The sequence below is a fragment of the Mauremys mutica genome, chromosome 7 (assembly GCF_020497125.1).
Source record: "Mauremys mutica isolate MM-2020 ecotype Southern chromosome 7, ASM2049712v1, whole genome shotgun sequence".
NCBI classification, from domain to species: domain Eukaryota; kingdom Metazoa; phylum Chordata; order Testudines; family Geoemydidae; genus Mauremys; species Mauremys mutica.
Window position 1 is genome coordinate 129,210,168 of NC_059078.1, and position 14,595 is coordinate 129,224,762.

General features: G+C 48.6%; 1 protein-coding gene across 4 annotated transcripts in view; it reads right to left on the reverse strand.

Annotated features, from left to right (window-relative positions):
* The window catches only part of LOC123375127 (dynamin binding protein), an 80,186-nt gene that overhangs the window by 21,067 nt on the left and 44,524 nt on the right, over nt 1–14,595 (reverse strand). The window contains exon 1 of one of the 4 annotated variants that reach the window (XM_045025781.1): nt 10,907–12,354. The exons of the other annotated variants lie outside the window; for them this stretch is intronic. Within the exon in view, the coding sequence (XP_044881716.1) occupies nt 10,907–12,233 (1,327 nt within the window). The 5' untranslated portion in view covers nt 12,234–12,354. Of the gene's footprint in view, nt 1–10,906; nt 12,355–14,595 lie in introns of those variants that run through there. 4 annotated transcript variants of the gene reach the window in all.

Here is a 14,595-nt window from a genome sequence, read left to right on the forward strand (position 1 = left end):
TGTGTTCTCCCATGGAACTGATGCCCCAGATAAGAGAAGAAATGCTATTGGGATGAGACACAGAATTTGCCTGTATTTCTGCTTTAAGCCATGTTACTACACCCGAGAGCTTACTGCAGCACGGTTGCACTGATGCAACTGTGACACTGTAAGCTCTCGAGTGTAGCCACTCTAAGCCGACGGGTGACAGCTCTCTCGCCGGCTTAACTACTCCAGCCCCCGTGAGTGGCAGCAGCTATATTGGTGAGAACTCTGCCAACACAGCGCTGTCCACACCAGCGTTTAGGTCAATGTAACTTAGGCCATGTCTACACTACCGGATGCAGCAGTGTTGATTTAGTGGGTCTGGTGAAGACACGCTATGTTGATGGGAGAGCATCTTCCATAGATGTCTGTACAGCTATGTCAACGGAGAGCGTCTCCCATCGACATAGCATGGTGTAGACACCGCTGTAAGTCGATCTAGGTTACGTCGACTTCAGTTACATAACTGAACTAGCTTAACTTAGACTGACTTACATCATTAGCATAGATCAGCCCTTACATTGCTTGGGTGGGCAGAGGGTACTCACACCCCTGAGCGATATAAGTTCTGCCAACATAAGCTGTAGCATAGACATGGCCTCAGACAGCTCAGCCAAGGGACAGCTCACCAAATGGTAACTAAACACCTCAGCACAGAAGGGCACCTCCTGAATTGAAGAAAAAGCAGGAGCCGAATAACTTTACAGAACCAAAAGCTGCCCCTCAACAAACAGGAAAATGGAAGAGAAGTGTCTGGATTCTCCCTTACACAATGCCCAGCTATAGGAAGGAGGAGAGCGTCCTCGGCCAGCGAATGAGGATTCCCACCTCTCAGCCACTTCACGTAGAGAGGGTGAGCAGACCCAGCTCTGCTGAGTTCAGAGGTTGCAGAAGGACAGAGCAATAGGCTAGCCCTATACTGTTCAGTGCCTTGGAGCACAGTCAGTGCAATTGAGGAAGAGCCAGTGTCACTAACTCTGACGGGCAAAGGCCCTTAAGCAGTCATGTGGCCACATTCTGCAATAGCTGCACTTCATGAGTGGTTTCAGGGTGCCCCAAATAAAGTGCATTACTCACGCAGGCTAGGAGTCAAGAAGCCACTTCTGACCAAAACTGATATCTGGCTGGGCCTAGCTCCCAGATGAGCCCTCAGATAGTGAACCTGATTGTGGCAGACCTCATTGCAGAGGGCTGGAGGCAAACAAGCAGGATAGTCCACAAGTTTTCTGTCTCCTAGAAGCAATCTCTCCATTTTCCCAGACTGAGTTTCAGCCAGCGGCCTTGGGGCCCCAGGAATGAGTCTGAACTCAGGCACACAGTTTTAGCAATTTAGGGTGATTAACCATTGGAACCAACCACCAAGGGAAGTGGTGGATTCTCCATCTCTTGATGTTTCAGATCCAGACTGGATGCCTTTCTGGAAGATATTGTAGTCAAAAACAAATTATTGGGCTCAACACTGGGTCACTGGGTGAAATTTTTTGGTATTTGTTATACAGGAGATTAGACTAGATGTTCTAGTTGTCCCTTATGGCCATAAATCTATGAATCTTTTAATCTAGGCTCCCCTCAGCATAAGGGCATCTTATTAGGCAATAGGGTGGAGACAGTTCCTCTTGCTTCAGCTTCAGCGTAACTGCACAGGGATAGCTCAGTGGTTTGAGCATTAGCCTGCTAAACCCAGGGTTGTGAGTCCAATCCTTGAGGGGGCCACTTAGGGATCTGGGGCAAAATCAGTACTTGGCCCTGCTAGTGAAGGCAGGGGGCTGGACTCAATGCAGGGCCACCCAGAGTGGGGGGCAAGTGGGGCAATTTGTCGCGAGCCCTGGCCTGGCGGCGGTCCGGGTCTTCGGCAGCATTTCGGCAGTGGGGGGCCCTTCAGTGCTGCCAAAGACCCAGACGGCCGCTGGGTGAGTACAAGCGCCACAGCTCCCCCGCTTTGCCCCAGGCCCCCTGAATCCTCTGGGCGGCCCTGACTCAATGACCTTTCAGGGTCCCTTCCAGCTCTCTGAGATGGGTATATCTCCATATATATATAACCTGCTTTCATTTCTGGGCACCTCGTTACCAGAAAGATGCTGACAAACTCAGCTCCCCAGACAAAGAGAGGCAGTTGGATACCATCACGATGCTGAGATAGGTTAGAGAGGTAGATGGACAGAGAGACAAACTGGAGGGAGACCCAAGAAGAGCAGCAAAGATGATCGGGGGCAGAGAGAAACATGAGAACAGCTCAGTACTGTAAGCCACATTCAGCCCTGGCTCAGCAGGTACAAATCCCCCCACTCCCTCTGAAGGCAATGGGAGTTCCACCCATCATTTGTGGGGTGAATCCAGCCCCATATCGCAATATGGCCCAGGCAAATAATGAGCATGGAGGGAAATAACAGTCTCTTGTATAAACACCAAGAAGGAAGGAGTTATTTCAGGTGATAGATACCGGGGGTACAGACTAAGGAGGTGGTGAAAGAAAAGAGAAAACTTAGGCCGAGTGTCAGGCTAACCTCTCTGCCAGGGGATGGAGCTGGAGCTGGTTGGGGTACAGGCTCCCACAGGATGGGGTGGAAACCCCCCTGCTAGGGATGAAACATTAGTAAACAGCACATTACAGAACTGTACTCCAGTGGCTCTTGAGAGAGACTGGATTGGACCCAAGAGTTGCCTTCCAGCTCTGGAATTTAAACAAATGGATGTCCCAAGGACTAGCTGGTGAAGCACATGGCAGAGAAGGGCTCTGCTAAAGGGAGCTTTGGTCTGAGGCAGTAAATTCAATCACAAAAACCAGAGTCCAGTGACTAAGGGATGGGACATAAACCAGAAGGGTGAGCTCAGTTCTTGGAGAGGTGCAGCCCTTGAGTCAGCAGCCAGGTATGGGGAGACGGCATCAAGCTGTTTGCTCAGGGCGTGAGGCACAATTTACTGTAGAATGTGTGATGACTTGCCAGTGGGCTAATCTATTTTATGTAATGGTGCCAGCAACTCTAAGGTCTGCCAACCAAAGAGCACTCCTCGTGTGGGTGTGCATGGATGAGAGGGAGAGCCAGAGCCTGCCAGGTTAGAGATATAGTGTACGCTGGATGTCTCAATTCCCCATTCAAGAAAGCCAGTGTCCTGATGGAAGGAGGCAGGGGTCAAACTGGAATAAAACAGCAGGGTTGTCTGCCTTGAGTGCAGGGACTGGACTAGACGACCTCTCGAAATCCCTTCCAGTCCTACAATTCTATGGTTCTTCCAGGCTCCGTCCACTCAAGATGCTAGAATGAGACACCACTCAGTGGACAGTGAAGTTGTGCTCCAAGGGCAGGGATGCTTTACTAGAATCTGTGGGCTTGGCTGCCCTGCAGTGGAGTTTCATAGATTTATGGAGTCTAAGGACAGAAGGAACCATTAGATCATCTAGTCTGATTTCCTATATACCACTGGCAATTCATTTTCAGGCAATTCATTTTCATGCAGATACCCTTATATTAAGCCCAAATACTTTAATTAAAGCATTTCAGTCCTCAAGAGACTTAACTGTTATGTGGCTACAGCCGGAGACCAGGAGAGACCAAGGTAATACCAATGCCCAAGACACTTGCAGGGAACCGATTAGATGAAGCATGCCCAGATGATCCTAGCAGGCAATCAATGCACATGCAATGAAGGAAAACCCCCAAGAACCCAAATCCCAGCCCCAAATCCAGTGAACAGATTGACGCTGAGCAGGTGAGCAAGACACACCAGCCAATCTCCTAAAACAAAGGATTCTCTGTACCAAGTCACGCCACTGATCCACCCCATTTGGGTCCTGCCTCTGGTTGTGACCAACCTCTGGAGCTTCAGAGGTGAGGAGAACTGAGAGTATCAGGGGAAAAAAACTTATTCCTGATCCCTGCGGTTAACCAGTTAATGACATGAAGCATGGGATTTTATTAGAGTTTCTAATAATTATCATTATGATAATTATTATAGCTTATAACGATTGTTATTAAACAATCATTTTGTAAGCCCTAAAAATTAATAAGGTGATAAGGAATAGCCAGCATGGATTTGTCAAGAACAAATCATGCCAAACCAACCTAATTTCCTTCTTTGACAGTTACTGGGCTAGTGGCTAGGGGGAAGCAATAGATGTGATATTTCTTGATTTCAGTGCGGCTTTTGTCACTCCCACATGACATGCTCATAAGCAAACCAGGGAAATGTGGTCTACATTAAATTACTATAAAGTGGTTAAAAGACCATACCCAAAGAGTAGTTATCAATGGTTCACTGTTAAAATGGGAGGGTGTATCTAGTGAGGTGCCACAGGGGTCAGTCTCGGTCAGGTACTATTCAGTATTTTCATTAATGACATAGATAACGGAGTGGAGCGTTTGCTTATAAAATCTGAAGCTGACACCAAACTGGGCAGGGTTGCAAGCATTCTGGAGGACAGGATTAAAATTGGAGGGTTTGACAAATTGGAGAATTAGTCTGAAATCAACAAGATAAAATTCAATAAGGACAAGTGTAAAGCACTTCCCTGAAGAAGGAAAAATCAAATGCATAACCACAAAATGGGGAATAACTGGGTAGGTGGCAGTACTGCTAAAAAGGATTTGGGGGTTAGAGTGGATCACAAATTGATGTGGACAAACTGGAGAAAGTCCAGAGGGGAGCAACAAAAATGATAAAAGATTTAGAAAACCTGACCTATGAGGAAAAGGTAAAAAAAACTGGGCATGTTTAGTTTTGATGAAAGAAGACTGAGGGGGAGTGTGATAACAGTCTTCAAATACGTTAAGGGCAGTTATAAAGAGGACTGTGATAAATTATTCTCCGGGTCCACTGAAAGTAGGACAAGAAGTAATGGGCTTAATCTGCAGTAAGGGAGATTTAAGTTAGATATTGGGAAAAACTTTCTAACTACCAGGGTAGTTAAGCTCTGGAACAGGCTCCTAAGGGAGGTTGTGGAATCCCCATCACTGGAGGTTTCTAAGAACAGGTTGGACAAACACCTTCCAGGGATGGTGTAGGTTTACTTGGGCCTGCTTCAGCTCAGGGGGCTGGACTTGATGACTTCTTGAGGTCCCTTCCAGCCCTGTATTTCTACAATAGTCATTATCACAGAGCAGAGCTGCAAGTGTTATGATCACGTTGAGGAGAATGCAGAGCTCCTGTTCTCTCGGTAGACCCCTCAAGGAATGGTCAGGGGGATTCAGAGACTTCAAGGCCAACCAGACCCCCTACCCCACCACAATACACAGGCCATAGAATTTCTCTCAGAAACTCAATTAAAGCATATCTTTTACAAAGATATCTAATCATGCTTTAAAGACCCCACTGGTGGTGAGTGCACCTTCTCCCTGGTAAGCTGTTCCAGTGTTCATTCCCCCTCACAGCTAGAAAATCACATCTTATTTCAAGGTTGAATTTGTTTAACTTCAACTTCCAAATATTGCATCTTCTTATGCCTTTGTCAGGAAGGCTGAAAAGCCGCCCAACTTCGGGATCTCTCTTCCAAGGGTCAGGGCCTAAGGCAGTGATCAAATTCCCTCTGAACCATCTCTTTGATAAGTTTAGACACTCTCCTCAACTCCTGGGGCTTGGCTCCCCCGCGCCCGCCCCGAGCTCTGCAGGATGGGTTCTTCTTTGGCAGACTGGATTCCCCCTTTGTGGAGCTCAGCTGCCCCCTGGCTCTATGGGTCAGACCAGTATCTCTCCCACACCACCTTCACATGACACTACACTGAGCCATCACTCACAGCAGATTAACATAACCTCCCTCCATTTAGTGCTTTGATCAGCAGTGAAATAGTTTACAATGTTGACATTTAAATTATTGTCATTAAGCATCTGAGTTATCCTCTCTAATGATTTGGAGTATCTGTCTGTACATCTTATGAATTTTCAATCACAGAAGTGTAGGACTGGAAGGGACCGCGAGAGGTCGTCTAGTCCAGTCCCCTGCACTCATGGCAGGACTCAGTATTATCTAGACCATCCCTGACAGGGGTTTGTCTAACCTGCTCTTAAAAATCTCCAATGATGGAGATTCTACAACTTCCCTAGGCACTTTATTCCAGTGCTTAACCACCCTGACAGTTACAAAGTCTCCAACCTAAACCATACTTGCTTCAATTTAAGCCCATTACTACTTCTATCCTCAGAGGTTAACAAGAACAATTTACCTCCCTCCTCCTTGTAACAACCTTTTATGTATTTGAAAATTGTTATCATGTCCCTTCTCACTCTTCTCTTCTCCAGACTAAACAAACCCAATTTTTTCAATCTTCCCTCCTAGCTCATGTTTTCTAGACCGTTAATCATTTTTGTTGCTCTCCTCTGGACTTTCTCCAATTTGTCCACATCTTTCCTGAAATGTGGCACCCAGAACTGGACACAATACTCCAGTTGGAGCCTAATCAGCACCACGTGTACAGCAGAATTACTTCTTGTGTCTTGCTTACAATACTCCTGCTAATACATCCCAGGATGATGATTGCTTTTTCTGCAACAACAAAAAATCAATTTGGGATGATATTGTGAAGCTGTTGCTATGAAAATTACCATATCATGAATGCCCCTGTATGTCTCTCCACCATGGCCTAGCAAGATGGTGTCAATCTTCCCCAGTACTTTACTTTTCACATCTAATCAATAGTTATACTAAAGAGTAACTGCATTCTAGGGGAAATCCTGTTTTACCTGACCTCTCAAAGGGAAGAAGGAAAGTGGGGGAGTGGAAAGTTACCAAACAGAACCCAAGCCATGCACTGTAGCAGAAGAACCTGGATGACCCAAGCCCAAAGAATGCTCTTGAATGGTGAGGAAACCGAGGCAGGGAAATGTGTGTGGCATTTATTATTTTGTATGGCCCTGTGTATTTATCACACTATTCAAGAGCAATAACTTGTTAAGAGTTCTGAGTAGTGTCTGTGTGCTATGCTACTCAACTACAATGGGCCGCAGAGGGAGTTAAAATGTAACCCAAAAGGTTCACTCCTTCAATGGGATTCTGGAAGAGGGAGTGTTAAACTATTTGGGGTATCTTGGGGGTCAGCACTGATGTTGGGAGCTTAAGGCAGTTGAGCTGAGGGGCTCTATTTCCATGACAGGGTAACAGACAGAGTCAGTGACTAGGACATATGCCAGAGAGGTCAAGGGAGGAAACAGTGCTGCAGCCTGCTGAGACCCAGGGAAGCTTAAATACACTGGAGGATCCAGAGGCTTGGATTACCCTCCTATAAGTCTGGTGGGTGGCAGGCAGAGGGAGCCCAACCAGACTGGTGACCAGCTACTGCTTCAAGCTGTCTGTAAACTCAGAGAGGCAGAACTGAATCAGCTATAATCAGGCCATCTTCTGAATGTTTGCTTCACAACCATAAGGGCTACAGACTTTTTAATGAAAGCCAAGATTGTGGAACATAAGATGGCAGCCTCAGAAAAAAGGACCAGTGTTGACTGTTATTGGGAGCAGGTTCAATTCAAGAGAGACAGAGACTGAGGGACGAATTCCCTTAGAAGCGATTCCCCTTCCAACAGAGGGAGAGAGCCCTGGGAGAGGACCCACAACTGGGCAGGACAGACAGGCTGTAGTCTACAGGGTTCTGTTGTCAGGGGCCCAGGCAGCAGGGAGTGTAAAAACTAAGAGGCTGTCATGAGCTACGGATCATCTACTAGAATAATTCATGACCCACTCTTTTGAGAACAGGGGGCAGAAAAAACACTCCAGAAGGAAGAGAGTGGGGCCCTCACCTGCTGCTCCTGAAAAGGGGGGAGAGAGAGGAAGTTTGTAGGGAACTGTAGCCCATTGTAAGAAGCCCAGACAACACAGTGCGGGGCATGGTGTAAACCGAGAGCAAAGAACAGAGAGGAGTTCAAGGGGATGGGCTCCACCTCCAAGTAAGCCAGGCAGCTGCTGAGGAGAAGCAAGGTACTTTGGGAGGATTTGGGGAAAGTGGGTAGGCTCTGAGGAGCTTGGGGAGCGGGGGGACTGCTGGATTCTGACTGGCAGCCAGGGCCAGCTCCAGGCACCAGCCCAGCAAGCAGGTGCTTGGGGCAGCACATCAGGCTCTTCGGTGTCAATTCAGTGGCAGGTCCCTCGGTCCCTCTCGGAGGGAAGGACCTGCAGCCGAATTGCCAAAGAAGAAAGCGGCGCGGTGGAGCTGCCGCTGATCACAATCGCAGCTTTTTTTCCCCCCTGCCGCTTGGTGTGGCAAAAACCCTGTTGGCCGCAGAGGCACTAGCAAAGCTGCATGTCCTGTAGTAGGAGAAGTCCAGCAGTAAGTAACACTGTCCCCAGACAGGCAGGATGGGACGACAAGGTCATGGAATTTCAGCCAGAAGAGGGCCACAGGGTGAACACTGCTACAAAGACCTAAACCAGGCTCCAGCTACATTCCTCCTCCCCTGGGACGAACAGCATCAGCATGTACACACTACCTTGCAAACTCAGTCCCAGTTTGCTACCAGTACTCTAAAATACATCTCATGCCTTGGTATCTCTCAGCTGTTCCTGCTTCCCTAGACTTTGTTTACTCTAGGAAAAAAATCAAAGGCCTAATTCACCCCCAGTGCAGGTATTAGTGTAGATTGGTGCTTGGGCATTTTTACCACTCTCTTGTCTAACACTCAGCTCACTTGAGCCTTACAGGCTGGCTGTCCAACCCTGACGCCTCTGTTTGAAATCAGACTTTCCCTTCTCCTAGGTGAGTGCCTGCCAAGCTTCACCTGCCCACTCTCTTTCTAACCCTGTTGGGAGTAAACACACACAGTCCCTCTCTGCACTACAGCCTCTGCCCTCACTCCCACAGGTCAGCACTTTCTCTGCATAGCCGCAGCGGGGCTGCTACCTCCAAGGGAGAAGCAGGGCTCCAATAGTTTCCCCAAGCGCAGTAGCCACATTCTCCAGAGCTTAGCCATGCTCTTGCTCTCACAAGGCTCTGGGTTAGTTCTTTCCTCGGCTCCTCCCCATTTAGCATCAGTTGTGCTGCTGCCCTTTGAACACTCCTCCATTGTAATCTCCCTGCCTTCCCCGCCCTGGAGAAGCTGCAGGCACAAGAAGGTTCCATGCAAACGACAGAGCTCCAGGCAACTGTGAGCTCAGGAATGCAAACAACAGAGCCTGCTCTCCCAGCTGCCTCCGGAGAACAGATTCCACAGGACACAAGCCAGTAGCTAGCTGCAGCCTCCAGTCCTGACCAAGTTCCTACTCTTTCTGATGGCTGGAAAAGAGCCCCTGACAGAAGATGTACAATATGCATCTGATGAAGTGGGTTTTAGCCCACAAAATCTTATGCCCAAATAAATGTGTTAGTCTCTAAGGTGCCACAAGGACTCCTCGTTGTTTTTGCTGATACAGACGAACACGGCTGCCCCTCTGACACCTGTCAATATGAACACAGATTCTCAAACACCCCTGCAGCCCCAACAGGATGCTTCACTAACCAAGCGCAGTTCTCTGCATCCCCGAGCCCAGAGGGCAGCTCTTGCCCCAGCAGATGTGCCCCTCTTTTGTCCTCCCTTCCCCCCTCCACACACCCACCCACCCACCCTGACTCACTCACTAACCTGCTCTCAAGCAGGAAACTAAACCCCAGAGGGGTTTTGTGCCCAAATCAACAACAGATATCAAAGAACAATCCATTCAACAGCTATGCAGCCTGCACCCTCCAGCTGTGAATTTAAACCTCACAAGCTATTCAGTCAGTACTGGGTCTGCAACCTTTCAGAAGCGGTGTGCCGAGTCTTCATTTATTCACTCTAATGTAAGGTTTTGCGTGTCAGTAATACATTTTAACGTTTTTAGAAGGTCTCTTTCTATAAGTCTATAATAATAACTAAACTATTGTTGTATGTAAAGTAAATAAGGTTTTTGAAATGTTTAAGAAGCTTAATTTAAAATTAAATTAAAATGCAGAGCCCCCCGGACTGGTGGCCAGGACCCGGGCAGTGTGAGTGCCACTGAAAATCAGCTCGTGTGCTGCCTTTGGCATAGGTTGCCTACCCCTGGTCTAGGGAAAGCTTAGGTGCTGCAGAATATGGAGTTGGCGGCTGACATGAGCAAGGGACCTTCCTCCCTCTGATATCAGTGACCAGCTCACTACCAGGGACAGCTAGGCTGCTAGATGTCATCTTTTGAGATCCCTGAACTCTCATGGTGATTACAAATCCCTCTTCTTAGGGAAGTGTCAGAGGATCAGCCTTGGTGTCTTTGCCCAGTGGAATTCTGCAAGGTGGTAACTGGCCTCCCTACATTTCCAAATGGATACAGTATCTTTCTTCCCTTCCTATCTCAAACTGCTGCATAGCATGATTGCTGTGAGCTGCTGTTAAATAGCTGTCAGGTTCCACCCAGGGAGGGCTGCATGGCAGAGTTGGGGGAGTGGTTCCTAGATACAGTTACTGAAGCACCCTGGAAACTAGTAGAAGCACTATAGAAATGGAAGATTATCAGATTAAATACCCAGTGAATCACAAGTCATCACCAGCCGAACATCAGTCAAAATCTAATAGGGATGGACAAAGCAGGGTCATCGCTTGCTACCTACCAAAAAAATGAAAAGCAGAAATGTGGTCTAGCAATCTGTGCAGGGGGCTGGGAGCCAGGACTCCTGAGTTCAAATCATAGTTCTGAATCTGACCAGATAACTCTAGGCAAAGTCCCTTCCTCTCTCTGCCTCCGACAATGATTTTGACTTGCAGTGATGGTTATTTAACATCTGTAATGAGCTAACTTTGAAAATGTAATTCACTCATAGGCTGTTCTCACTGTACTGTCTGCTGTGCAATGTATTACTACAGCTCATGGCAGGGGGCTGGTCTCGCTGGTAGTTCTGGTGTTGGGATGAGGAGTGCAAAAATCCCCTACACGCACTGTGTCCCAAGCTAATTCCCAACCAATTTTGTTCTGTACCTTGCTTTTCCTTCCTGGTCCGTACAAACTCACAGTGCCTCAGGGCACTGGGCGCTGTCCGTCTATAATAGCTGTTCCGCTGCCAGGAGTCTGCACCACTTGCTCTCTCGGCCTCGTGCTCCCAGGTCTGGCTCCAGTCTGAATGCCCCATACGTTTCCTTGAGTTTCCATCTCCCAAACTCTCCAAATCCAGCTGCTTGTGCTTTGTGGCCAATTTCGCTGGCTCCCCAAAGCCACTGTATTCCACATCCCAAGTCCTGGGCTCTCTGCTCCAGATGTCTGGTCCCAGATTAGACACCTCACAATTTTCACTGATTCCAGCCAGATTCCTACAATCTGTAACACAGCTCTCGGATTTCCTACAGGGCTCAAAATCCTGGTTTAAATTCCTGAGGCCCATATTTGGGCCTTCCCACTTCCTGTAGCCCCCAGAGTCTACATCCCTGATATACTGTCTTTCTGTCTTCCTAGAATCTCTGTCCCCATCTGCTCTCCTGTGGTCTGTATACTGAACACTTCCCTTTCTATAACCCCCATACTCTTCATCCTCTTTATAGCGACAATCTGTTTTCCTATACTCATCTGCTCTCCTACAGTTCATATACTTAGTATCATCTTTCCTGTAATCCTCATAGTCCCCATCTGCTCTCCTGTGATCCATATACCGAATAACTCCCTTCTTATGATCTCCATAGTTTACATCCTCTCTATACTGTCTTTCTGCCTTCCTAGAATCTCTATCCCCATCTGCTCTCCTGTGGTCCATATACTGAACACCTCCCTTTCTATTACTCCCACAGTCTTCATCCTCTTTATATTGGCTATCTGTCTTCCTATAAGCCTCATCTGCTCTCCTCCGGTCCATATACTTGGTACAATCTTTCCTATAATCCTCATAGTCCCCATTTGCTCTCCTGTGATCCATATACCGAATAACTCCCTTCTTATAATCCCCATAGTCTTCATCATCCCTATACTGGTTTATTACCTTTCTGGAATCCCCAGAGTCACGCTCCACTCTCCTATGGTCCATATAATGACTTTTTCCCTTCCTGTAATCCCTGTAGTCCTCATCTACTTTCCCATGCTCCATATACTGGCTTTCTCCCTTCCTATAAGGCTCACATTCTCTGTCCAGTGACCGGGAGTCCACATACTGCCCTTCTCCTCGGTATTTGTCATTCCAGCCATGGTCTCTGTACAGCTTGTCCAGCTCAGTGATGTCCCCTCTCTTCAGAGTCCTGCAGTCCTCATATTCCCAGCTGAGGAGCCGGGGCTCCTGCTTTGGAACTTTGGCCCCATTTCTTGCCCTGGGGTAAGAGCACATGTTTCTCTTGGCCTGCTGAGTGCCCAGCCCTAGTCAGTTCCAAGAGCCCAGGCCCAGCCTCGGGGCCTGGCCTGCAGCCACCTCTCTCCAGCGCTCCAGGACTCTTCCTGAGTAACTCCAGACGCTCTCTTCTGAAACTCTCTGCCTGAAATTCACTTGTAAGACTTTAACCTTCACACCCAATCAGCAGCCAGCTCCAGCCTCTCCCACCTGCTGCCCGAGGTAATTAGTAACCAGCCTTCTGTGAGCTGAGGCTGCGGATTGGATGGGCCTGCCCTGCCCAAACCGGCTTCTCTGCTTTGTTATGTTGGAGACGGAAGCCAGCGACCTCTCCGAAGGGCCCTGCAGGCTGCTCAGAGGCAGGAAAGAGCTGGCACTGGGGCATGAGGTAGCCTCACACTGAGAACAGCACACACCCATGCCCCGCCCCCAGCAGAAAAATCACAGACCAGTTAGCGCCTGTGGAGCCCTCCACAAATGAGGGTAGCAACCCTCTCCCACATGTTCCCAGGGCTCTCCCCGGCCAAACTCCAGGGGGTTGCCTTGATTATTCACCCACAGAGCTGAGTCATCAGCTGTCAGGACAGAGAGATGAGGAGCAATCAGGCCACACAAGCTCTTCCTGCAGGGCTGTCCTGGGGTTCTGCTGTAACATGAACTGGGCAGCATCTAAGGACATGTCTATATTAGAGACCGTGCAACGGCAGAGCGGTACCGCTGCAGCTGCACCAGTGTAAGGTCTCCCGTGTAGCTGCCCTATGCAGACAGGAGAGAGCTCTCCCGTCAACATAATTAAACCACCCACAATGAGTAGCGGTAGCTATGTTAGCAGGAGAGTGTCTCCCACCAAAATACCACAGTCCACACCAGAGCTTCCGTCAGTGTAACTTATGTCACTTGAGAGTGTGTTTTTTTCACACTGTTGCGTGACATAAGCTATACCATCAAAAGTACTAGTGCAGACACAGCCCATTAGTCTCACACACAGTGAGAGCTGCCCCGTTCAAGGCACAGTCTCTGCCCTACACAGCCCGTCAGTCTCACAGACAGTGAGAGCTGCCCCGTTCAAGGCACAGTCTCTGCCCTACACAGCCCATCAGTCACACAGACAGTGAGAACTGCCCCTATTTAGGCACGGTCACTGCCCTGCTCCAAATTAATGACTGACATATTCTCTCCTGCTCTGGCTTCCCAAAGGGAACATTTTGAACATGGCTGGGCCTTCTCCGGGATTCCTCCTGGTCTACCCTGGGATGTGGCCAAAGCCTTGGGCGGCTTGGAGTAAGCTCTGTCCTGCTCACTCTAGTCTGAGTCTAGCTCCAATTAACATGGCGTCCCGGGGATCATTCCTGCCATGGTGGGTGGTCCTTCACCTACAGGCTGGTCTGTGAGGCAATGTGAGCCTCTCCAACTGAACAGAGACAGCTACTGCTTGACATGTCATCCATCTTGGCACTGTTGCTCCTGAAGGACTACTGGCCTGCCAGGGGCCAATGGAGCTGTGCTGGGTGGGCCGTGTTCATTCCTTCTCAACAGGTCCCACTAAGCCAGGCTATGCCTACACTAGAGACCTGTACCGGATGCACTGCTGTAAGGTCTCCCATGTAGCTATGCTGATGGGAGAGAGATCTCCTGCTGGCGTAATTAAACCACCCCCAAGGGGCAGCGGTGGTGCTCTCCCACCGACATAGCACTGTCTGCACCGGCACTTCTGTCGGTAAAACTTATGTCACTCAGGGAGTGGTTTTTTCACACCCCTGACCAACAAAAGTGCTCCTGTAGACATAGCCATAGGGTTCAGATGTTCCCTTACTGGCCTTGAGCAGCTGGGAGAGGCCTGGGTCCAGGCTGCAGGAACTTCCTTCTGTGCCTCCCACTGCAGGATAGACAGTTCTGACATGGCAGGTGCTGGTCATGAGGCCAGACAGGCTGCTTCAGATTCATCTGCAATCTTCAGTCTTGCATTGGATCTGGCAGAGTGGGCTGCAGAACTATCTATCTTCCACCTGATATCTATCTGCTGCCCAGCACTGTAATATCTGAGTGCCCTCCAAATCGAATTGACAGCAAAAGCAGAGTCCCCAGTGGACTCCATGGAGTGTCTGGCTCTTCTCCCTTTACAGGGTGAAAACTCTGCCTCAGAGAGGGGTTTGGGTTGTTTTAAAATGTATTAATTTACTTTTATTTTTTAAAGTTGATTTGTTTCAAGGTTTTTGTTTGTTCAAGGATGGCAGGTTGTTTGGGATAAGAGGGGTGTCCATGGTAATGAAAGCTCCAGTGTGATACACTTTCTCCAGCCCGTTCTATTTAGGGGTTGGGTTGCTCTTGTCAAGGCAGAGAGAGCTGCAGCCACCAGCCTGGA